General features: G+C 39.0%; 1 protein-coding gene and 1 long non-coding RNA gene across 5 annotated transcripts in view; one reads left to right on the forward strand and one right to left on the reverse strand.

Moving 5' to 3' along the window:
• The first annotated feature begins 1,332 nt into the window (after positions 1-1,332).
• Positions 1,333-24,884, forward strand: part of ntrk2a (neurotrophic tyrosine kinase, receptor, type 2a) — a 98,145-nt gene continuing 74,593 nt past the window's right edge. Inside the window, exons 1-12 of one of the 4 annotated variants that reach the window (XM_032577770.1) lie at positions 1,356-2,216; positions 4,698-4,772; positions 5,758-5,829; positions 6,173-6,241; positions 8,663-8,811; positions 17,354-17,487; positions 18,321-18,453; positions 18,630-18,701; positions 18,822-19,049; positions 20,038-20,058; positions 24,156-24,164; positions 24,447-24,458. In XM_032577770.1, the coding sequence (XP_032433661.1) occupies positions 1,963-2,216; positions 4,698-4,772; positions 5,758-5,829; positions 6,173-6,241; positions 8,663-8,811; positions 17,354-17,487; positions 18,321-18,453; positions 18,630-18,701; positions 18,822-19,049; positions 20,038-20,058; positions 24,156-24,164; positions 24,447-24,458 (1,228 nt within the window). In that variant the 5' untranslated portion in view covers positions 1,356-1,962. Of the gene's footprint in view, positions 2,217-4,697; positions 4,773-5,757; positions 5,830-6,172; positions 6,242-8,662; positions 8,812-17,353; positions 17,488-18,320; positions 18,454-18,629; positions 18,702-18,821; positions 19,050-20,037; positions 20,059-24,155; positions 24,165-24,443; positions 24,459-24,884 lie in introns of all 4 variants that reach the window. The other 3 variants (XM_032577771.1, XM_032577773.1, XM_032577774.1) reach the window with 3 other exon arrangements.
• LOC116729329 (uncharacterized) lies at positions 15,292-15,890 on the reverse strand. Its single transcript, XR_004341134.1, has 2 exons — positions 15,760-15,890; positions 15,292-15,687 (listed from the first exon to the last, which is right to left on the reverse strand). It is a non-coding gene; the product is annotated as an uncharacterized LOC116729329 (long non-coding RNA).

Genomic DNA, 24,884 nt, shown 5'->3' on the forward strand with positions numbered 1-24,884 from the left:
GGTACCAATATCAATATTGATAGTATCGATATTTAGATTGATACACCATTGTCTCATGTCACTCAGAAAGACGAGACCTTTACTTTTTGACTCACCTCTTACGTCACAATCAACTGAAGCAGGGCCCACCTTCATACAGATGAGGCTTGAATCCAACTATCAATGTCCTGTTCCATCATTTGTTAACAAGGACCCCCACCCTGAGCCAAAATCTGACCTCAAAGCAGGAGGAAACAATTCACCTGTTCCTGATTGAGATCCATGGCTTCAGACTTAAAGGGCTGCTTCATGCTCATCTACAAACTACATAAATACACTCTGAAGGTCATGGTTTGAAGACGAAAATAGAACCCCATCATCTGCAAAAAACTGAGCTAAGCTCCAAAGCAGACACAAGTCTCTCAATGACCATGCCTTGAGCTCTGGTCTATGATAACAATAAACAATTTTAGTGACAAGAAAGGACTGGGACTTGTGCTGAGAATGTGGACACAGGTCTGACTTTGGGCATACCAGAATGATGCCCAGATAGTCAATACTCCTGGATAGAACTACCTCCAGCGACATGAAACTGTTCTGAGCAAGAAAGAGGGATTGTACTACACCACCTTTAAATACCTGCACTGATCCCCTGTGAATAAAATAATATTATGTTAAAGTATTGTGCTGGTATTGGGCCTAGATACATTTCAGAGTTGCTGATATGGCGCATATTGACCCATCAGGTCATGAGAAACCTGTTTACCCACTGCTCCCGACACCATAACTAAACAAGTGGAAGAACCATAGTTTTATACGCTCATCAGCTCTGGAACAATATGACTGTTTCACATTTGCATTTGTAATTTATTCATATTGTGTGATGTTTATTATTCTTTTCCTAAACTCAGTGAAAACTGTTTTCTCTTTCCAAGGTTGATGGACAATTGGGATCCCTTGATAAATTGATCATGTCCTCTTTCTTGAAAATTGAGACCACCTCCATGTCCACTTCATAGGTGCTAACTCTAATATTTATCTAATACTAATATTTATTTAATAACTAATGTGAAAAGCATGATAGTCAAGTGACACGTTTCATAATATGTTCAATATACTGTATATGTTGGGTTGCAAGTAAACCAAGAATGAGGATGGTAATTGCACAACATGCAAGCAATCAAAGTTGGACAATTAGGATTTGTGGTACTTTGTATGGTAATGAATCTATACTAGATGTCAAATTAAATTTGGCTTTGGTCCCCAAATAATATTGGTCCAGTACAACCAAACAGTAGAGAAGAACCTCAAGTCAAAACAGCTGTATTCAGCAATGAAATGTTCCAGCTCTGTCCCCAGACCTTCCTGAGAGCAGATCAAGAACATCTCCTTTTTAAAAAGAGATCAATGGTGTCTCACTTTGTACATGATCTGCTTTGATGCGGGTACGCATCCTTTCCCTTCTCCCCTTTTTCTCCTCCTTCATCTGTCCTCATCGCAGCCTTTATCTCTGCGCGCCGCGCATTTTACCCGAGCACCAAGCAGAAAGCAGCAGCAGCAGACAATTATCCACACACAGAGAACATTGTGCCGAGGACGCTCCGGTCAGTGACATCTGAGAGAAAGAGAGAGGCAGACAGAGAGGAGGAGAGAGAGCGATTCTACTTGGCACACAGCGCCCCTGTGGCAGAGAGACTTTGACTGACTGGCTGTCTGACGGAGGATTCTGGAGGACAACGCAGCTCTTCTAATCCTTTTCACACCTTTTTCTGCGTCTCGTCTGTCATCTCGGAGACCTCTGATGGTTTTCTAGCGTCTCTTCACAGCTTCTTGCCACCTCAGCATCGGATTCTGCTTGTTACCCCGCACCTTTCTTCCCCTCTCTTCTCCTTGACTGGCCGAACCGGGGCTGATCCCAGCCAACCCGGGCCGGGCCGTGGGGCTTTTCGGCGAGCCTTGTAGCTGAGAGTTGGGACACCCGAGATGTGCGCTTCGGGACCAGGGATCTGGGCTCTCCCCTCGGCGTGGGGAACCTCGGGCTCGTGGCAGTGCTTCTGGTGGTGGGTCGTGGCGGTCGGGGTGACGGTGGGCTCGGGGGACCCGTGGATGTCCGCGGAGGCATGCCCCTCGACTTGCTCCTGCAGCAGCACCAGGATCTCCTGCGTGGACCCGGAGCGAGGGATCAGCGCGTTCCCCGTACTGCAGAGCGAGGCGGAGATGGAGAACATCACCGACATGTGAGTGTGGAAGCTGTCAGAACCGCATCTCCATTTGGCCTAACCTATTTCTTTTAAAAGAGCACTTAATCGCGGCTGCGCTTCCATCAAATAAAGAAAGAGTCCTCCAAACATCATCTGTTGCTGATCATTCGCACAGCAACGAAGGAGCCCGAATAGAAGGCGGATTGTAAAAATCATTTCATTCAACGAGCCTTAACCTCATTCATGACTCTTTGAAATAGTCCAGGTATGTGAGGAAGCAAGCAACCCTTTCTATCTGCACGATTAGTGTGCAGCCTAACCTGCATTGCATAGAACACCCATTGCAACCACGGGGCGATCAATGTAGAAAAGTCTGTTAAAAACAAATCTGTGTTTGCTTGTGTGTAGTTGGCTGCGCTCTCATCAGACACCACAGTCCAAATATTATCACAGACACTTCCCAAGATGGCTAATATGAGTATTTGGATGAGCTGAGATGAGAGAATCGATGCTGAAAGGGGGGGGGATTTGCTTAGGCAACAATTTTCTACCCAGACTGAATATTTTGCTCTTTTTTGATGACTGTATTCTTTTTTTGTGCACTTCAGGATTTGAAGCATCCCTGCGTCATAACTTCGTAAATTTACACATTTTAGATAGGAAAACTTGAAGATAAGCTCTTTTTTGGCACAGGTTAAAATGGCCTTGTTGATATGCTTGGTTAGAAAGAAACAATCCTTATCACCGGCCTTGGAGGCTGTTTAAATGAGCATGAGAAGCAATCATGAAGTGCTTGGCTTGGGTTTGAACCAAAAACGACCTTGCCAAAATCCGTGTAGATGGTTTATCTTGTCTGCATTAATTACTGAGATGTCCTGATTTTTATTTTTTATTTTTTTAATATGCCTCGAGATGTCAGCACTTAGTCAAAATTTAATGAGCTGCTCGTCCAAGTCAGGCAACTGCACTCAAATATAGTTGGTTATGAAGAGAAAATTTTGATATGCTTGTATATATATATATATATATATATATATATATATAATCTGTGTTGAGTCACTGGGTAAAGTTAGGTGTGCTATTTTTTTCATCTTAAATAAATTTTACCAGACAGAAAACCTCTGTAGTGTTATTGTTAGAACACTAATTTGAATTTTCTTCTGAATCAGAACTTCTTGAAATTAAGTTTGAGAGTCATATACATACACAGATAAGGCATAAGATTATGACCAACACGGAGAACCTTTACACTTACTCTTGACGTGTTCCTCCTGTTTCTTGCACATCGCTTTGTATCAGAGCTGAACTTAGAAAGCTATGGGCCTCTGGGCTGGCGCCAGTCTTGCTGTCCATGTCCAGAGTTAGTCCTGTATATTAGCAGTATGAATTGATGCATGGTAGGTTTAATACGTAAGTTGTTCCTAAAAGAATTACTATAACGTCATAATTTTCAAATTGTTGAATATTATTCATATTCATAAAAATTCTTAAATATGAATACAAGTCATCTGATATAGGCCTATACATTTTATATAAATTACAGTAAAACACACATTTGTAAAATATATAAATAAATAAATAAAAATCTTTAAGGCCCCCACAGAATTGGGATCCTGGACTGCTTCCCTTTGAGCTCTTTCTAAGGTCTGGCCCAGCTTCTGATGACACAATAGTCACCTCTCCTTAAAGAAGAGATGACCAGCGTCATTCCCTTCACCTGTCAGTGGTCATAATGTTATGTCTGATTGGTAACTGCATTAGTTAGTTTCATGACATCAAAAACAGAGAAGGTAGGAGATTAAATAGATTGGGGAATTGCCTCAGGTATTATATTACAAAACTAGATATTTTGTTGCCTTTATAGTCTTTGCACACCTTTTAACTTTCAGTACATAATCTAATAGGAAAATAAGAACAGCAAAAGCATCTCTGTGCTAAGCAGTTTCAGATAATTTTTTGTTGCTTTGGCTGATGGGAATTCAGTAGTATTAGTAAACCTTTGTTCAATTTTTTATGTAAAATTACCCTGAGAACTTGACCCATTCAGCAAGTGCTGCTGTAGCTGTAATCCCAGTAAAATAGCGCGTTCTTGGTTCTCTCATAGTCTTTTGTTTAGCTTGAAATATTCTCAGACATCTAATTCCAGAGCTGTATTACACGAGAAGTACGTATGCTGCTTTTCAGAGTATGTTCGCTCCGTTCTTTTCATGCACACATGGGAGCTGCTCGGAAACCGTCTCCTGGTGGCCCCTCAAACACAAACAGGTCAAGTGTTTTGCTCAGATGCTGCTGAGGAAAAGAGACGATAACACATTCTGCTTCCTCACTCTGAGAAGCTACAACGATTTTCCCCTGTGTGCTGTGGATCAGCTATAGTCCTTCAAAATGTATATTTAAAAAAAAACATGTCCATTTATGTCGGTTTAACACATTTACATCTTGATGACAAGTTTCTGCTTGTACTTCCCCATGCTAACAAGTTATCTTTGTGTTATGCATGCTTGTATCCCCTGACAGCTACATTGCAAACCAGAGCAGCTTCTCCTCCATTAATGACAAAGACCTGCACTACTACAAGAACCTCAGGAACCTGTGAGTCCTTTATGACTTTATTTTACATGGGAAACTGCATGTAATATTTAAGTTCAAGTGTTGTCTTCTTCTTTTAACAGAGAGACATATTAAACATATGTGCCTCATTATAATAAAAGTTTTAAAATGTTATAATGTATAAGCTTTTCTTGTGTTTTTGTTTGTATATGTACTGTAGTTTCCATCTCTAAACTACAAGGTCTTAAAAAAGAATAAAAAAAACCAAGAAATTAGTACCAAGTATATTATTTCAGTGTGGTGTTTGACCTGCTGTGGCATAACTCTAAATTCACAGAAAGTTTTGGGACCTTGTGGCTCAGTGCTAGAGCAGGTGCATCATAAGCAGAGGCTATAATCCTCGACGCAGTTCTTCCCAGTTTGAATCCCAGTCCCGCGCCTTTTGGTGCAAGCCTTCTCTTTATCTCTCTGGCATTTTCTGTACATTGTTTATTATCTTTTGAGTAATGCCACATTAACACACACTAACTTACCTCTTTGATGAATGAAAACAAAATTACACCTAAATCTACCAGGGTTTTCAATAATTTTGGGCTCATGTACATTAGTTATTTTTTGTGGTATGCCATATTTCATTTTTCAAAGAGCAGTCAAACATTAGTTGATTGCAAACAAGCTGAACTTTTAATTTTTCTTTTTGCTAGTTTCATGCCTCTGGATCAGCTTTCCACTTATAGTTATTATAACTATCGTCATATTGTGCATTTAGAGGAGTAGACGTATAACCTGGTTATTAAAAGATTTCGCTAAAGTTGTATTATAGGTCAGTAAATCAGAGTTAATGAAAAGTGAATTTGTTTTGGAGCCTGTTTTTGTTTTGGATGCATTTTGCTCATTATAAACACCCCAGCAGGTGCCCTGTAATTTGCTGAAAGGTTTTGCCTGCTGTGAATATTAATAATGTGTCAGGTTTTTAATGTTCATAAGAACTCTAATGATACTGATGTATTTGTTTGCTTTGTGTCAGTACGGTGACCAACAGCAGGCTGACATACGTATCAAAACTGGCATTTCAGAGCAACTTAAGGCTACAGTATCTGTAAGTAAAACTGCTGTTTTCTTTCTTTCTATTAACATGACAAAGATTGTGCAGATAAGTTCTGTACTTTTTACGTGCTAATTCATCATTTTTTTAACACAGCATTTAAGAGTTATCATTATATAAAAAGGTAATATTTGATTTGTTGTATAGTGAATTTAAGGGTGATGGGAAAATAGACTTACATATTATTACATACATTTGATATATTATTGTAATAAATAAAACCATATTTCTAATATCTAACTGGTTTGGATGTAGAAACATTTTAAAACAACCTGATGCAATACTTTTCGTTTGTTTATATTGAACTTCATTCACTGATTCTTGGTTTCATATACAGGAATTTGAAAGACAACAACCTGTCATCCCTCTCCTGGAGGATATTCAAGCACCTCAACATCTCATATCTGTGAGTTAACAGAAACCTTCACCTTCATCATGAGATGAACTCTGATGTTAGCTTAAGTTTTGTTTTGAGTTGATTTCATTGGCTGTCAGCCTTAAAAAATCTTAAAGCAGTTATTTTACCATTTAAATTTAGGCAGCAAAAATATCAAAAATGCAGTCATACTCATATCAGCTGGTAATTGCGCCACCTAGCTCCAAACTACCATAACTCATAAAATACCCATCAGGATCAATGCCTCTCATTGTGGGAGGAGTGTTTAGCTAGTATATAGTGAGTTGAAAAATATGCATCCCATGCTTGCCCAAAGAAAACATTTAGAGTTACCTCACAGTGTCTGATTATGTCTCACGGTGTCTGAACTTCCCATAATCCTTTTAAATGAGCTGTTTTGCACTTGCAGGAAAACTGTAATTGGGTTTCTGGAAGAGAATTAGATCAGCAGGATTGATAAAGATCTCATATCTGTCTTCAGAAAGAATAGCAACATCTGGAAACAGCTTTTCTCTGTCTCTCAGTAGTAACATAATGAGCTAACACATCAGTGTAAAAGCCAGAAAGAGGAATATATCGAAATGCAAATCCCACAGAAAATTGCTAAAATATACGTAGGTCCTTCAGCCTCACATTCTTAAAAGATAAGGTTTGTTGTTTTACCAAACTTAGTTAATTATCTTACCTATTTTATGTTATTCTTTAAGGCCATCATTTACAAATCTGAAAGTTTTGGGAAAAAATGTTCATCTCAGCATCTCTATGTATATGACTTCCATTAATTTCTAGTATCTGATACATTTCAACATTAGAACACTTTTTTTTTTTACTAAATAATATACAGAATAAGTAATAAAATGAACCAAAAACTAATGTGGCAGCAGTTTGAGTTCCCTCTTTTGCCCAGCCGTCTGTCTTCTGAAAGCCCAAAGTTCAGCACTCACTCCTTCTCCGTTACTCCTTTGTGCTGGTCCATGTATCTCATGCTCCAGTTAGTCACCACCAGTGACTAACTTCCTCTATTTCCTGAACTTTCACCAACTATCTACTTCCAACATATCAGTGATCTTTTATTGCAGCTATTTCTGATTGGAAATACATCCAACATGATTGCTGCTTTGATTGTTGACATTGTAGGCCAGTCACAATGACTTTTCTTAATTTCACATAATATTTTGTTATTTCAACAGATCAATTTTTAAGTACTCTTTAAATCTGGTCTTCCCATTGGGGGGAGGCCAAACTCCACTTTATTTGGCAGTTTTTCTACCAAACATTGATTTCTGAACCTCTAAACGATCAAACATCAGAATTGTGTTGTTTAAAAAATAATATCAACCTGTTTTCCATGAATTACTTGAGGTCTGAAAAACAACATTTTGTTATTTTAAACAACTGTGATTTTCTCCACAGAACAGTGACAAATATTTTTTTTTAAATATGGCCAAAACAGTATTTCTGCCAAATTATTCTAAAATTCCACTTTTAGCCAAACACCTATGAAAACTAATCTAAAGAAACCTAAGATAATATGACATATATGCTGGTATATTCCAAAACACATGTAATGTTGGACCAAGCATCAGAAAATGAAGGTGATTTTGTGAATCATTGAGTCCTGTGATATCATTAATGCATATTAATGCATGTGTGTGGATTGACAAGCTCTTCTAGTGTGAATAGCGCACATGTATTAAAATTTACAGTTTCAATAAAATTGAAATTTACAGTTTCAATAAAGTAAGTCATGTCATCAATTTTCAATTCAAGCATTCAGAATACCGAGGTTCATGAAGAATCTGTATTGTGCAGCATGAGAATAAGTAATATTATTATCGAGTCACTGCTGTGATATTTGAGACCCAGTTGTGTCAGTTCTGTAGAAGTGGTGCATATTGTTAGATGTACACAGCATGTGAAAAATGCTGCACTCATGCAGTAACATTTGTTGTCATGACCCATAAAGCTGAAAACAAGGTCTGCCTGGCTTGCCTGGTGATCAAATTGTGTTTGTATTTGTTTAGACGTAAGGTGAAGTTGGAGGTGGTGGTGTTTTTACAATACCACACAATTACCCTGATAAAGATCAAGAGTAGTCAAAAATATTTTTGTTTTATCAAAATTGTTGTTTAAAACAAAGGTATTTAATTTTTAACAGCATTATTATTCTTATTATTAATTATTGACTTTATCTGTAGGAAATCAAAATCTCATATGCTCATATTTGAAGCCTTTTAATTAGCTTGTAAAAAGATATGAATATGAATATATAAAATTACTTGAAATATTAGCTTTTTTTATTCAGGTTTCTTGAAACCAGAGATCAGAAAGTTTCCATTAGATTGCTTTTAAGTCTGTGTTGCACTCTTTTGTTTTGGTACTCAGTCTTTGTCAGAGTTCATCACCATGTGTTTGTACGTATCCATCCAGAATCTTGTCAGGGAACCCTCTACACTGCTCCTGTGAGAACATGTGGATCAAGCTGTGGTTAGGAGAGGAAGCAGACACTCAGGAGCTGCGCTGCATCGAGGATGGAGGAGCACGCAAGCCACTGTCAAGACTGAGACTACCGAAATGTGGTGAGGGGACACACACGTGCACACACACGCCTGCACACACCCGCACGCCCACCCACACACACGCAGACAGAGAGGGATAGTGGAAAAAAAAACATTCACAAGCTGTTCAGCATCTGGAGGAAACACAGTCATACTAATCGCTACCTTGATATAGATGTTTGTATGAAGTTATGCATTTTTTAATATTTGCCTCCTCTCTGTTAATGTGCTGTGTTAATTGTGGTGTTGCAGAGAAGTGTTGGTGATTAAGCATGGGCTGAGAATTGGTGCTGTGAACCAAATGTGCTAAGTGTTTTGTCAGTTCACAGTGGGTGTGGAGAATGTATGAGTGAATAACAGAGCTTTGCTGTTATCACCTAAGAGAATAACTGTACAAAGAACACAATTCACACAGCGACATCAGCCTCTGCAGTAATCAGTTATCCGTATCTGCGATTGTGTGTGCATGTGTGTGTTATGTTTGCACAGGCTGCAAAGAAAATGCTGCCCACACTTTATTTCAATTACACAGAACTGTGCTTAGCTTGTATATTCTAATTTCACCCCCCACACACAAAAGAGCAGAGAAAGCTGCAATGTCCTACACATAAATGCCCCAACAAATAAAAAGAAAGCACACACACACTTCAAGTGTTGGTGTTTATTGCTGCTTTATTCTACTAAGGTGACATCAAACAGGTTTATGTATACCTCTATGCTGTAGGCATATTTTGGACTTCAGTGTTGTGTATAAATTGTAAATTATTTGAGATGCTCTTAAAGATCAAAATTTAAATGTTTACTGTTTGGCTTAGAAAAGACACTTTACAATAAAAAAAACTCCACAGATAACATTGAATCTCAAGTTGTTTAAAGTTTATTGTAAAAAGGAACATCTTTACTTTGTCCTTTACTAGCAGTGACGTGTTTTCATCCAGCAGAATTTATTTCCCCATTTTTCCTTGAATTATCATGCCCTCTTCATGAAGTGAAGAATCCTTCCTGTGTTTATAGCGAGCTGCATGTATATGTTGAACTGCAAGAACAATAAAATATTTTTATATCCATTTAACTGTAAAACATTATTAACAAGGGCAGTGAGTGACACAGTTTATACTTTCTCTATTAGGAATAATTATGTTGTATAACTTGCAAATATTTTCCTAACAGAGCAGAGATTTATGCACAAGTGTGTTATGAACCTTACCCACAAGTTTTCTCCGACTGCATGGCAGACTCCTACAGACTGTGTCTTTTATGTGCTGCATAAGGGAAGGTTTATCAAGCTTGAATGTATAAATGTCAGCAGTTAATTGACACTTTATTCCTCTCTGCTTTATATACGCTGCATGAATTTTTCATGAATCTTCTTCTTTTGGACTCACTTCTGCTCATAAATAGGGTCGAATTACAGCTTGACCTCTCTGCGGATGTCTGCATTGGACCAACTCTTGCTCTATTTCATTTTAGCATCCCATAAGTATAAGACTAAGACTGATGCTTGATGATGATTTAGGATTTGAATTTTATTTAGCTACAAATTATAATTTTTTTCTTTCCTAATAAGCATTACCTATATAATTTGTTTACATTACAGTTGTGCAAGAAAGATAAAAAAACAACAAAATAGAAAAGACAAACTAGCCACAGAGATTAAAAAAATAGTTATGATGCCAAAGTTTCCAGCAACAATGTGAATTCATGAGATGAAATTTTCAAAGAAGATTTGTAACTTGTAGTAATTTGTAGCTCCAACAGTATGTTGCCCTATGTTGAGATTTAAAAACCTGGTCTACCTAAATTTCATCACAATTATAAATAGCCGTTTATGGAAAAATGTATGGGCATTGCAGACACAGCAGCAGTGAAAGGAAGCAGCTGAAAGTCTGCCTTTTTTATAGGTAATAGAGTTTTTTTAAAAATGTGGCTTAACATGTGGGAGGAACATTTTGGGAGAGCAGTTATTGATTTAATTTGAAAGCTCGATCTGTGGAATATACATAAAGAAATAAACACTGCATTTATTTACCGAAGAAACTTCCCCACAACCAAAACCCAGTGTTTCCTTCACTAACCTGACTGCTGCTTTCTTTAAAGCTGCCTTTGGCACAAACTGTGCTGTGTCCATACCTTGTGTAAAAAAAAAAAAAAAATCATAATCCTGAAGCAAAAAGGATTTCGAACAATTCAAAAAACTGTTTTTGGTCATTGAAGAGAAATCTATCTTCAACTATTCATGTTCACAAATCTTTGCTAGTGTCTTTTTGATGGCAGGGCTGCTTTCTGATTATTAGGTATTTGTGCTTGGAAATATATTTGTGATTTAACTAGACTTTTAGCAGCTAGGTCTAAAAAAACAAAAGGATTCATTCAGAAAGATTATTTTCAAGTTTTTGCTGACAGTGTAAACTGGACAGAAATAGCCCAGGGCCATCAGGGCACTTAGAACACAAACAATAAGTTCGCTTACAGGAAGCTAACAATGTCATTGATAACTCCTATTGATCTGTCCCCTCTGCATCCCCTCCATTAACAGACGTTATTTTTGGCATTAGCGTAGTCACAGCAGGGCCTCTGGAGAGGTGGGCAGGGGACCCCCGGTAGAGTGACATATGAGGGGAAGGAGTGCCAAATGATGCCCCAGGGCGAACTGTGATACACCAAAGAACCTCTCAGTCTGGCCAAACTGCTGGTTGTTGGGCCGATTCTATTTCTCTTTTTCCATTTGTCTGTCCGATTCATGTGTGTCCCTGTGTCTGTGTGCTTGAGCATTTCTGACTGACACTGTGAGGGAGGCACAAAAGAGAGGAAATGCCCAGTGAAGCCCCGGGGCTGAGCTGACACTGATCTCTATCTGTTAGTGTCCACTGACTGAATACTGCCGGAGATCTGCTCGAAAAAGCTTGCTGAAAAGACGACTGACCAATGCAATTTATTACGGAGAGGTGCCGTTCTGACTTACTACAGCCCTGCTCGTGTAATATAAAATCTAATCCACTGTGCAACACATAAAAAATGTTAGAGCTCAAACAGCTGCAGGTGTTAAAGGCTCACAGTGTCTGAAACAATAAAACAGGCACATAAAACTTATGAACTTCTTACTGCAGCATAATTTGCTTCTAACAGTCTTCTTGCAGCTGTACGTGACTTACTTGCTAATCTAAATATCTGACTTTTTAGGGTTGTTTCAAGCTTACAAAAGTCTGCAAAGTTCACCACTGCAGAGCTGACCCAAGATTGAAAAGACCTGAGCAGAATTTGTGCATTCAGTTCCATTTAATAAATTAAACATGTACATATCATCAATATGTACAGATTGATGTATTCTAAGCATTTTTGGGTTGATATATATATATATATATGTTCAGGGACTGCACAGCTGGTAGTACTGTTGCCTTGAATCAAGAAAGACTTTCTTGATTCAAGGCAATGGATATGGATGATTTATTGGGTCATTTTTTTCTATATAAAATGATATGGCCTTTTTGTGACCGACAAAATCATGACAAAACATCAAAGTTGCCCAGGAGACGGTCACTGACACCCTTGACAACAAGAGTAAGACAGAAAAGGTCATCACTAAAGAAACTGTCTTTCACAAGTAGATGCATCCAGGCATTAGCACAGTAAGTCTAGAGAAAGAAAAAAAAGTGTGGTTAAAAGCCTGTCTTATTGGTATTATGTGCTGTTTTTTTTTATGTCCAAAGTTGAATTTGAGATTTTATTACTAATATAAACCTTGATTGTAAAAATTAACCGATTGTAAAAGTGCCAAACATGTACTTCTCTGTCTAATCTGTTAATTCCTGTTTTCCTCTGTGTAATTAATGTACATAGTTGATTAATTTCACTTTCTGAAACTAAATTATTAAAAACATTATTTTTTAATAAATTTTCTAATTGATGAGAGACACCCATATCTCCATACAAGTGGAATTTTTCAACATGTCCTTTAATAAACTGATTTTCAACTGGGGCCTGAGGCCTGTTGGCACTTGCAGCATTGTTTGCCTATAACTCAGGCTGGCCCACCACAAACATACATTTGGGGGGTAAAACTTTCTTAATGTGGAGCAGAAATGGAAGCAGGTTGGTCCACAGGTATACTCTATCTTCATCTGTCTGCTTTTGTGTTTGTCGGTCTCACTGTCACTTCATCTATTTGACTGGAATGACTTTGACCCACAATCATTCCTCTTTTAATGTCTTGAAACAAGGAAGCAACATGTAGACACAAGCCTTTAATGGAAGATTACCCAGCAAAGCCAGATGGCTCTTCTTAGTGTTAGCAGGCAGGAGATGATGTTCATGTGTGATTTTTTTAGAAACAGAAATTTTGTGACACACTCATTCATTTCAGTTTGTAAACCAGTTACAAACTAAAAAGCGAGATCCAAAAACAAATTTCAACCAACCGAGGAGCTTAAAAGTTGGTTAGGATTCACTCGTTATATTGTTTCATTATGTTATTTATAGCATCAATGAAAGATAAAAGATTGCTTTTTTTTTTATACTGTCCTTCAAGCCGTTGGGTCTCCTGACTTCCTTATAAGGTTAAACTGTTGTTCTTTAAGAGTAATGGCTTGTTAACAGTGACTTAGTTTATTAGTACCTTCAACAGCTGAAGAGCTTATCTCGTCAAAACTCTTAGGTGAATCACCTTTATTGGACAATTCTGAATGAGGCAAATTTAGAATGTGTCAAGAAATATAAGTCTTTGTGCATTGCAGAAGCAGGTGAGGGTCAAGTATGGCACGCTCTAACAAGTATTCAAAGCCAACTTCTATCTTAAATTAGCTGCCTGTTTTTGAATTTTATTCAGTCTAGACTGGAAAAATGTACATAGACATTTAAAGGAAAAAGCAGAATAGTTGGCAGTGAGAAAGAATAATCTTTGTGACATGAGAAATCTTTCATTTTCATAGGATCATCAATATTCTAGACAGATGAAATGTTTAATTTGACTGGTCAATTTAGAAACTTCTAATCTGCACATCTAGACTAATATTTTATGATAAACTAACTTGCCATACTGTTACAAGTGAGCGGACGTGACTGTTTAAACATACGATTCTCTCCTTCTCCTTGAACATTGTTTACACATAACTTACTATGTCTTTGCAAATATATTTTCTTATAATAGCATAAATGAATGACAAGACAAACGGAAGAAATTTCATTGTCCTAATGATATACGAAACAAAAAATACAAAAAAGAAGCGGATCAAGTTTCCTGAAAGACTTGATCAGTTTTGCAAGTGACATTCTGTCAAAAAGAAATCTGTATCCCAATTCAGCAAATCTCTGTCCTTTATACTTTTTATTTTTCTATTATCCCTCTTGGAGAGCAGCAGCTGTTTCACTGTTTAAACAAACAAATCAAATAAACTTATAGTTAACTCTGAATTACTTTGAGAAACCTGCTTCTGTTTGTCTGCTCCCTGTGTCTGCTACTCTTAGAAATCACACTGTTTTTCTCTGATGTGCTTATTGTGACCGACCACAATAGCAACATTGGCACTGCAAGGAAAAAAGGTGAAGTATTTTTTGGCAGAGGTTCCAAACCAGAGCACAGTGGATGTTTTTCACCAGTAGTGTCCTGATGTCAGTGACATATCACAGAACATGCAGAAAGTGTTAAACTATTAGACTGCATGTATGTATGCAAGTTATTTTTCATCTTTTCCAAATGCAAGTCATTGTTTACAGATAAGAAGCCTCCTCTCTACAGCAAACTTTAAAAAAATCATCTTGTAAAAAAAAAAAAAGCAAGAGGGGAAAAAAAATTAAGTTATGAAAATAATGCAGAAATTACCTGTAATGAGTCAAAGAACAAGGGCCTCATACTTCTACAGTTTGTACAACTAAAAGCCTTTTACCTTAATTTGTTCCCCTGAAAAAGCCTTTGTTTAAATGAATAAAAGCAGTATTAAGTTGAAGAAAGAAGGCAAAATCAAATCAGAATTTATAATGCTCCTGGTACGTCCTGGCAAAGCTATTGTGGCAACCTGGGGTGGATTTTCTTTATTATGAAACCCAAATGTAAGATGTTAAAGTTTACGATAGGGGAAACCGACAACGCCACCTGGAATAACTCCAGGAAAATAGAATAGTAATAAGGACACAGGTACGTTCTACTGGAAATGAGACAAGATTCAGACAGTTCTACAAAAAAAATTATTAAACTTCAATATGTTGTTTAAATTAATAACCTGAAATTGAATGGTTAAAACAGTGAATGCATTTTTAATGAAGTTAATAAAATGTTTAAATTTCAAAGGAAACTGAGGCTTACCAGTGAGGAAAGGGGCAACATCCAGTGAAGAAAAGGGATCACCCTAGACACTACAAAAACACACACACAAAAAAGGTGCTCCAACAAAACACACAAGACAAGGCACCGCCACCAGGGATCACCACAGAAGCCTCAGTCCCTAAAAGACAAAAAATGAAACTATATGAGTAAAACAGTGATACAATAGCACTACAACATTGCTCCTCATTCCGGTCGTAGTGCCATCAATGCTCCCGGCAGCGGGGGAAAGTTCATACAAATCTTTTAAGACATTTCGTCATAGGCAAAACAGCAGCGAGTGTACATCCAAATATAATAGTCGTCAGGGACTCAGCAGGAGGCTAAAAAATAGAGTAGATTATTAATACAACTGGTGATAAAAACTATAACTTACGGTAGCTGCTTACCTGTAAATTACCACACTGCCAGATAAACAGATCCACAAGTTCGCCTATGCAGCGCAGCTGTAACAAAATACTACGTAAAGGCTTCGTTTACATGAGGTGGATGTTACCTAGCCACGCTAGCGCTTACCTTCCCGGCAGCAAACAAACAAACAAACGAACAGATTGGTCCAGGTGTTGGAGGAGCAGCAAGGGAGGCTAAACAGATCAGACCAGCTTGCATTAATTGCTACGATTAAAGCTGACAAACAAAGAAACAGCCACGCTTACCCAGCACAGTTAGCAAACAAAGGAAGCAGAATGAGTTGACGTCATGAAGCAAGTAGCCTTGTGGCAGGTAGAGACCTGCTTATATGCAGCAGCTGAAATTGGCCTTAAAGTGGCAGCGTACCATTTATGCTGCTACACTATTCATACTCCTTATGAAAAAGTAACATCTAGGCAAATAAAATGAAAATTATGTCACAAACAAAAATATTATCTGGTGTTATATTCTCTCCACAAAATAATACTGATTTATTACACACAGTAGTTGTAAAGTAGGAGTCCATCTTTGCAAAAAATCTATCAGCTAAAGAAGTACTACTATCAATTCAGTTGATGCCTTCAGATCCATGGGGTTAACTTTAATCACAGTTTGGCAGATAAATTTGTTCAGCACCATGCAAATCTTAAATTACTAGCCCATTCATTACCTTAATGCACAATTCTGTTTGATTATAATCTCGCTTCATAAATAGTCTGAGCTTTTTCCTATTGACTTAAATTTTTACAGCTCAGGCAATTTCCGGTAAGCTTCATAGCGTTGAGCTGGCGTCAAGGCCAAACGGTAGCGTTTAGGTAAAGTTTAAAACTTCAACACAATCCACGCCTCCAGGAAGCAATTGTTTTTCAGTAGCTGAGACCCCTCTGTGTCTAGGTGTTTAGTGGTATATACTTAATTTTCCACAAATTTTAATAATATTTTTCACTGTGCAACGTGTAATATTTTTTCAAAGTGAGTTGTAGGTTTCTTATACTGAATCAGGAGAATGGTGTGTGGTTAGAGATGTGTCCATGTTGCTGTATTGCACTTAATCTAACCTGCAGACGGTTGCAGTGGCTGTAGAAAGCTGATTCATTGAGAGGCTGTTAAGATATTTGAATCTGATACGCTTGCTGGCCTGCCACCAGCAAAATGACCGGTTTTTACAGCATCTCATGGTGATTGAGTGGGCTTCCCTGCAGATAAGCGGTCTGCTGATGGACAGAAGAGGTTGGACAGTTAGATCTGATAAGAAATCTTTTCAGTTTTATCTGCAGAAGCTGTCAATGCCTATTTCTCCCCTCTCCTCTCTGAGCTCCTCTTCTCCTTTCCAATAGAGTTTATATGTGGCGAAGTCCTTATTGAAACTGATTGGTCATACCCAGGTCACCTCCTGGTCAAAGCTGCAGACACACACAGAGTCACCAGTGTCTTTGCTTTGACAGAGGCTTCAGACTGTGTCCAATCAATTTAGTGCCTGGCCTGCTATAGACGTACACTGGTAATCAGTGTAACCATCACTGTGTTTGAACTCTGTCTCTTTGTCTTATTGTGTGATTGGGGTGAGTGTGCAATAATGAAAGCAGGAGAAACAGAGTGGGGGACAGGGAGATTGAATTTGAACTCTCTTCCCTGTGTATCTTTCTTTTTACTCTCTGCTGGGTGTATGTTTGGCTGCTCCTCCACATTCCTTGTTGAGCTTGTTTCGTGCCCTGTGTTTTAACTGGATAAACAAGAGTTGGTCAGGAATCCTAAGTTCGCTCCTTTTTGCACCTCCTTCCTCTCCTCTCTCCATCTCCATCACTGACTCTTTCTTTCCTGCTCTTTCTTTGTATGTAGAGGTTCCAATGGCAACCCTGAGCCCATCCAAAGTGACCAAAATGGAAAAGGACAATGTTGAGCTCTTCTGTACAACGTCGGGCATGCCCTCACCTGAGTTGATCTGGGACATGGCACTTGTCACAAACTACGTGGTAAGCTCTCGCACACAATGTGCAGCAGTATGTGAGGTTACTTTAGACTATGAATTGTTAAAGATAAATGCAGGTTTACATTTTTTTTAGCTTTCAGTTGCTTCATTTCCAAGTTATTTTTATTTGAATTTTATGTGAAAGACCAACACAAAGTACAAAATTGGAAAATTGGAAAAAAAAAAGCATATGTGGTTTTAAATATTAATAATAAAACTTTCTAAAACTCTTCTATAGTTCATTTAACAACCTTTCCCTGCAGTTACTGCTGCAAGTCCTTTGGGGTAATCCGTTGATTGCGTTACTCATCTAGAAGTGAAATTTGTGCCCATCATATTGTATGGAAACCACAATTTTCAAGTAATGATAAAAAATCTTGCTTGGATTTAGGTCTGAACTATGAGTGGGCCATTTTAATACACATCACTGTTTGATCTAAATCATTACATTGTGTCGCTGGCTGCAACAATTTCTGCCCTGCCTGAATGTGATGGTCTGTTGTCGTGTGAAGTCTTTCTTCACACAACCGAGGCCCAGTATTTATTTTCACCCAAGATAAAAGAACCACCAACTGTTCCACCAGGCATCCAAATTTACCATCCATCTATTTGTAATTAATATGAAACATTGTTGAAAGCTTTGTACTATATTTACTTACAGTATGTATACTTATTAAACATTTATTCAAATTTACTGATAAACCGTACAACCCTAAACAAATTTTGTATTTTGGCCACCTTTTAAAACTTTACTGAAATTTTTTTTATAGACAAGCAGATGAAATTGAAACAAACTAATCACTGAATATTAATCAGTTATATTTTTTAATCTTGCAGATCGAGACGTCTGGCCAGATTTCGGTGCTGCGGCTCTCAAACTTGTCATCAATGGACCACAACAAGAAGATCAGCTGCACGGCTGAAAATATTGTTGGAGAGAGAGAGTCCTCTTTGCTGCTGGATATACTTTGTACGTTTATCTTCTGCCATGCTGTTTTAATTCAAGTCTAACATAAGTGGACTTTAAAACAGAGTTAAAGGCTTTAACGGAGTGTCTTTTATCTTTTAATCCATAACTTTATATTTTTCACTTATTCTACTTTCAGTTTGCCACTAAAATCTATCTTCTCTTGACTATACTCATAGTTGCACCCCAAATCACAAAACTGAGTGACGCCATCGCAGACCATCACTGGTGCATACCCTTCAGTGTAGCAGGTATGGAAGACAATCTAATAAAAAACATTTGCTACTATTTAAATATACTTTGAATATATTTTCCTTGTGAATTCCATACTCTTAAACTAGTCATTTGCACAAATTTTATTCTGTTTTCAGCAAACCCAGAACCACAAATCAAGTGGTACCGGGACAATGTGGAAGTGACAGAGGGGGAGTACATTATGACAATGATCCACGACATCACAGAGAGAGAATACCACGGCTGCCTCCAGCTGGACAATCCCACACACATCAACAACGGTCTTTATCGCCTAGAGGTTAAAAATAAATATGGCTCAGACGAAAAGGAGATCACAGCTCACTTTATGCGCAGGCCGGACGATGGTGAGGAGCAATACTGGAACTTATTCTGTCTGGTCAGGGGTGCCTGCAGTTTATCGGAGGGTGCGCACAAAATCATCACTGTACCTGACCCACATGAACACAACCACATCCTCAACAAGAGTCATGTGTGTGGTGTAAAAAACCAGCACAAACCTAATCCAAACAAATACAGGGCACATTCGCTCGATGCGCTTGGCACATTGAAACACAATGTTTCACAACATGCTCAATGATGGGTCCTGACTCCGAACCCCGACCCATTGATATGTAATGTATATTGATGAACTGACCAGTATATTGATGAACTGGGGTGCATGAACCCACACTAGATGTCATCCACACAATGCGACACACACACTTTCATAGCCTACTGATTTTTACAAATACCTTAATTATTAAAAACAGGAAAGCAAAGCCTTTCCTTGTACTCCACAAAACGAGGAGGATAGATTCCCAGGCTCAGTTGGATTGCCTGAGATATCCAGAGGAAGAGGTGAAACAACAATGTGTGTTTCATTTATACTGTTTTTGACAAACAATCCGAATACAGTCTGTTTAAAAGTCTGCTTACTTTTTAGCTAGCTTCAATGCACACTCACATTTAGCTTAGCGTGTCAAACCACCAAATAAATTAAAGTAAACTAACCAATAAAATTTAGGTTTAGGCCCACCCCAAAGACGCACAAGAGGTTTTGACACAAAAAGACCATTTTTAATTTTTGTCCATAATTTTGTTAATTGTAAAGGGGAAATATAATCAAAAGTCAAATAACTATAAGAATGATACTTCTTTTAACTCATGAAAATCACAAGGTACACACAGTGCGTACAGCCATACAGCTGCAGGTGCTCCTGTGTCTTGTTTTATTCATTTCGACTGGCTAACAGAACAAGTGTGTAATTTAATCAGAAAAACATAAAGCTTGTGTGTTACAGAAATGAAAAGGTTTTACTTAATGTGTTTTTTCTTTGATCTCCCAATTTGTAGAAAATGAACCTTCCTACTATGGTGAGTAAAATGTTCCCTTTCAGTCTGTTCACTCAATACAACACATGAGTGTGGGATATCATCTCCTTGTCTAACCTGGCTGAAGCCTCCTCTAATCACGCCTCCTAAGTAAAAGACGACAAGTAACAGGTCCCACCTGCTCTATATATCTGTCTGTGATCACCATCATTACTCAGTTCTTATGCTCTTCATCTTGCTGAGCACACTTCTTGGATTCAGGCTACCTGGCTGCAGCTGGTGAGTTCTGTGTTTTTGTGAGGAGTTAACTATTGCTGCGAATGAAGCGCTGATTTCAAGTATTCTGGTCCAGCTTTGTGGTTAAGAATGAGCAGAAAACTAACACAAGTAAAGCCTTCAATTTGTCCCTGTCCTCAGGAGTGCAGTTTCTTTCTTAATGGCAAGGACCAGCATGAAGCCTTTCCCATTTGCCTAGGGTTTGTTCATACTCTAAGAGCATTGGTGGAGCTTGAAGCATGTGCTTCCAATGCCAGCTTCGTCACTCGACCGTGGAGAGAAAGTTCTGGGAGAGACTGTTGTCTCAGCAAGACCCACGGCTTTCAGCATCAGGAAACCTGGTTCCATCCAATTTCAATTAGGATGACCTTTTAGTCAGAATCTCTACTGGGCAGACCAAATGGAGAATGCCGATGGCTTAACTGACAATGAAGTTGCTCAGTTTCAGCTTTGACTGAACCCTCCTTAGGGAGAAAAGGACGTGTTGGACATTGACAGAGACATCGAAGGATTTGTCTGAGGATGAGTTCAGGCTGGGTCAGCCGCCACCCCGGCAGACCAGGACAACATGTCCTTTTTCTCTCTTTACTGGTGTGCTCCACATCCAGATGTAAAACTGGATGTGGAGTGGCCATCCACAAATCATAGTGATTGGGCAAGTTTTATCTCCCCAAAAAGCTGCCACAATCAGAAGGTGTCTACCCCTGTTCCCAGACTTTGTTTCGGAACTGACGTCTTCGTGGAACAAACCACTATCCTCCAGAGTCACTGTACCAGGCTTTCGACAATATCCAGATCTGGAAGGCACTGAAAAAGCTGTGCTGGTGAATATTCCACTTAAAGTACCTCCAGTGGCAGCATACTTGGCCCCGTCCAATAACCGTTGTGTAGGTATTCCCCCACTTACATGTTGGCACTAAATGCCCCCAGTGCGGGTGCATTAATAAGTTTGCTGATAGCAATAACTGTTCTCAATGTTTGTAGAAATGTTTTAATCATTTCAATAAAGATTGCTATGAAAAAAAAGCTACAGGCTACAGTCAATTGAGGCTGCAGCTCTTCCAGCCATTGAGAGGATATAGAACCTACCTGCCAATCAAGCAGCAGGCTGGTCGTCCAGCTGCACATCTTCACAATTGGTGCTCATGCACACTCCAACCTTGAATGGAAGTTGCAATTACAGTTTTGCCAGATGCTGCCCTGTTTTATCGCCATAGGAAACTCTACAGTCACAGCCACAGCAATGGAGGTTGTGCGTTAGGAAAAAAAATGTGCTGTTTGCATAAAGAGCTAGTGAAACGGTTTTTACGGTTCTTAAATCAGAGATGAATTTCGTTATTTCGTTGCGCTGAAGAAAGTGGGTGGGCTTTGTCCAAACTTGGATTTGAGAATTCTGAAACAATACCTCCAAACAAACAAGTTCATAATGCTAACAATCAAACAGCTTTTAAGTGCTATTATCTTGGTGAGATGGTTTTCCTGACAGATTCCTAGTGATACAAGATGACCATCAACAGATTCTGAGATTCGTCTTAGAGGGCAAAGCATCTGGGTACCTTTAATACCCTTTCAGACTGTCTGTAGTGCCTTTCACCTTTTCAAAATGTGTGAAGGCAGCGCTGGCACCCCTCAGGGAAAACTGAGGGAAACCGCCGTCTGCATTTTAACTTATCTGGGCTGCAATAGCCAGCTATGGAAAGCAGACAACAGTGCAATTTTCTCAGGTTCTATTTAGGCTCTGGGGTTTTTGGCTAATTTCTGGAAAAGCTCAATGATCCCAAATCAGCAGATCTAATTTCTGGAGTAGCCCCAGAAATGGGGCTACTCGTTTCCTTTATACTCCCTGACAATCAGAGCGTGTCTTTCACTGTTTGCGTTACATGGTTGTCATGCTCAATTTCAGTTTGGACACAAGCTGAGCTTCCAGATGATCTTAAAATTGATGGGGTTGATGGAAACTATGATTGCAGTGGTACCACATGGTCTTCTGAAGATGCATCCATGTCAGCAGTAGATCAGCCCCCTTCAGTTTTGTGCATGATGTCACTTCCACAGAAAGCTGACGACAACTGCTACTTGCATGCCAACTCTGTGCCCTTGGTGGAAACCAAGTCTGTTGTGCCAAGGTTTAATAAAAGCTTCCGAAGGACGGTCTATCAAGACTATTCATGTCCCTGGACAACGGAATCTGTGTAGAGCTGCTCTCCACAAGTGCCCCTCAGGTGACCGATTATAGGCTTCACCCTTCTTTGGTGGCACAAATATGGAGTCCACCAGGGCTAAAACACACTGTTCTCTGGGTTTGGATTAGAATGTTCAGGTGGCGTAGATGCTGTAGCACACCGATAGTCCTGTGTGTACTCCTTTATGCACTTTTGAGTGTAAATGATACTGCCTGTAGCGGAATAGTTCACAAACAGCATCTGTCCTTGATTTTGGCGCCACATTGGCCAGCAAAGTCGTCTTGATCAGTGGTGTAAGGATAAGTACATTGTTCCATTTCAGTGCTCAGTGGTAGAACTCTTAACATTTCTGCAAGTACTGTACAAATTTTGTGCAGTTAATGCACAATTAAGGTTTACCTAGCTGCAGTTTCTGCCTACCATGTTGGTTTTGATGAAGTCACACCAGGTGCTGGCATCGACTCATACCTGTGAGTAAACCCAGCTTCCTGGGATCTCATGATGGTACTCAAAGCCCTTTGTGAACTTCCATTTGAAACTTTGGAATCAGCAAATATGACATTTCTTTTATGTAATGTTGCTTTGCTCGTTGCTCTGATAACTGCAAAGAGGGTTTAGGACCTTCATGCTTTGTCTGTAAATCTCACCTGTGATGATTTTCCTTCAGATGGCTACAAGGTCACATTGCAACCTAATGCAGAATAACTTACTAAAGTTATAACTTTGGACTACATACTCCATGACTACAGAGCATTCTAGTTTGTGTCCACCTCCTTTAGCATCGGTGGAACAAAGGAGGTCACACATTCTTTGCCCTGTACTTGCACTGCTCCTTTACATTGATCTCACACAGAATGTGAGGTTGTGCGATCAATTGTATGTGTTGCTAACCCAGCAAGGGAGAAGACTCTATCCAGATAGAGACTCTCCCACTAGTAGCTGGAGGCCAAATCTCTGGCTTATAGCAGCAAAGGTCTCCCAATGCCTCAGGTGTGAGGGCTCACTCCACCAGGAGCATAGCTATCTCCTGGACCTTATTTAGAGGGGTGTCCATAAGTGATATTTGTGCTGCATTGAGCTGGTCTTCACCGCCCACATTTCGACAGTTTTGCGGTTTGGATGTTGCAGCTGCTTCTGTGGCTCACTCCGTTCTTTCTGCTGGATCTAAAGTGCTGGACTAGTTTGCTGTGCCTGACCCAGGTTTGATGGCTGCTCTGCAGGACATTTATATATGTCCCATACTCGGGTTGTACTGAGTGGATCAACTGAAAGGGAAACATAATGTTATGTATATAACCACTGTTCCCTGAAGAAGAGGAACGAGGTACAACACATGGCTGCCCCGCTTCTCAGCTGAGCTTGGTGAAGAGCAGCAACTGAACTGAATAATGGTGGTGAAGAAAGGCAGAGGTATAGTTCAGGTGGGGCCTATTACTTGTTGTCATCTTGTCATTTGCCGAGGAGGCGTGATTAGGGGTGACCACAGCAAGGATATAGACGGGCGTAAGATCCCATACTCATTGGTTGTACCTCATTCCTTCCTTCTCTGAAATGTAAAATATATAACCTGTCTGTTCATTTGTCTTTGTGTTTAGATTTTTTTCACATTGTCCCCATTGGTTGACTGAAATTTTGTTTTAGAAATCTGTTTTTCTCTTGTTTTCTTATGTTTCTTTAAAGGTCCTGACGGTGCGTTACATACCTACACAAGTTCTTTTCCTCACTGTCTCCTTGATGTTGTCTATATTTCCTTTAAGACGCTGTGCATGTTTGGTGTGTGTTGTTTATTGGTTTGTGTGCAGTGTTGAAATGGTTGTGCTTTCCTATAATAACTCTAAAAGCAAGCATGGTTCACAAGATTACTTGTTGAGTGCTGCATGTCAAAAGTATTTTTTAACTAAAATGTATTTTTCTTTTGGATCTTATTTGTCTCTGTCTGTCTTTTTCTTTGATGCCCCCTCCTGCCAGCAGATGTAACCCCAGGTACAGCTATACCCTTTATTTGATCACCCTGGATTATATCACAGTTACTGTCAGGTTTTCCCATTATTCTCACCTACAAATAATAATTGGTCAGTTATCTAAAACACTCCCACTGTGTTTGGAAGAAGACTTCAGTCACTCTTGTCAAGGTGTCAATGTGGCAGTGCTTCAGTACCTTAGTATTATCGAGGCAGGGAAATATTGGCACTAAGTCCTTCAAGTTGGCCTTGGAGATCGAACTGCAGAAGGCTGAATCCTGCTGCTGATTTGGTTCTCTTGTGTCAACAAGATCATCACCTCAGCAACATACAGGAAATGTGTTAGTTTAGTTTATTTGAAAAAAAAATTTTTGTGTATATTTTATTCAAATCTTGTGCTTTATCCATGGGACCTGTTTTGTCCCTCTTCTCAAGAATCACTGAATTT

This window comes from Xiphophorus hellerii, chromosome 12, assembly GCF_003331165.1.
Source record: "Xiphophorus hellerii strain 12219 chromosome 12, Xiphophorus_hellerii-4.1, whole genome shotgun sequence".
Lineage (NCBI taxonomy): Eukaryota > Metazoa > Chordata > Actinopteri > Cyprinodontiformes > Poeciliidae > Xiphophorus > Xiphophorus hellerii.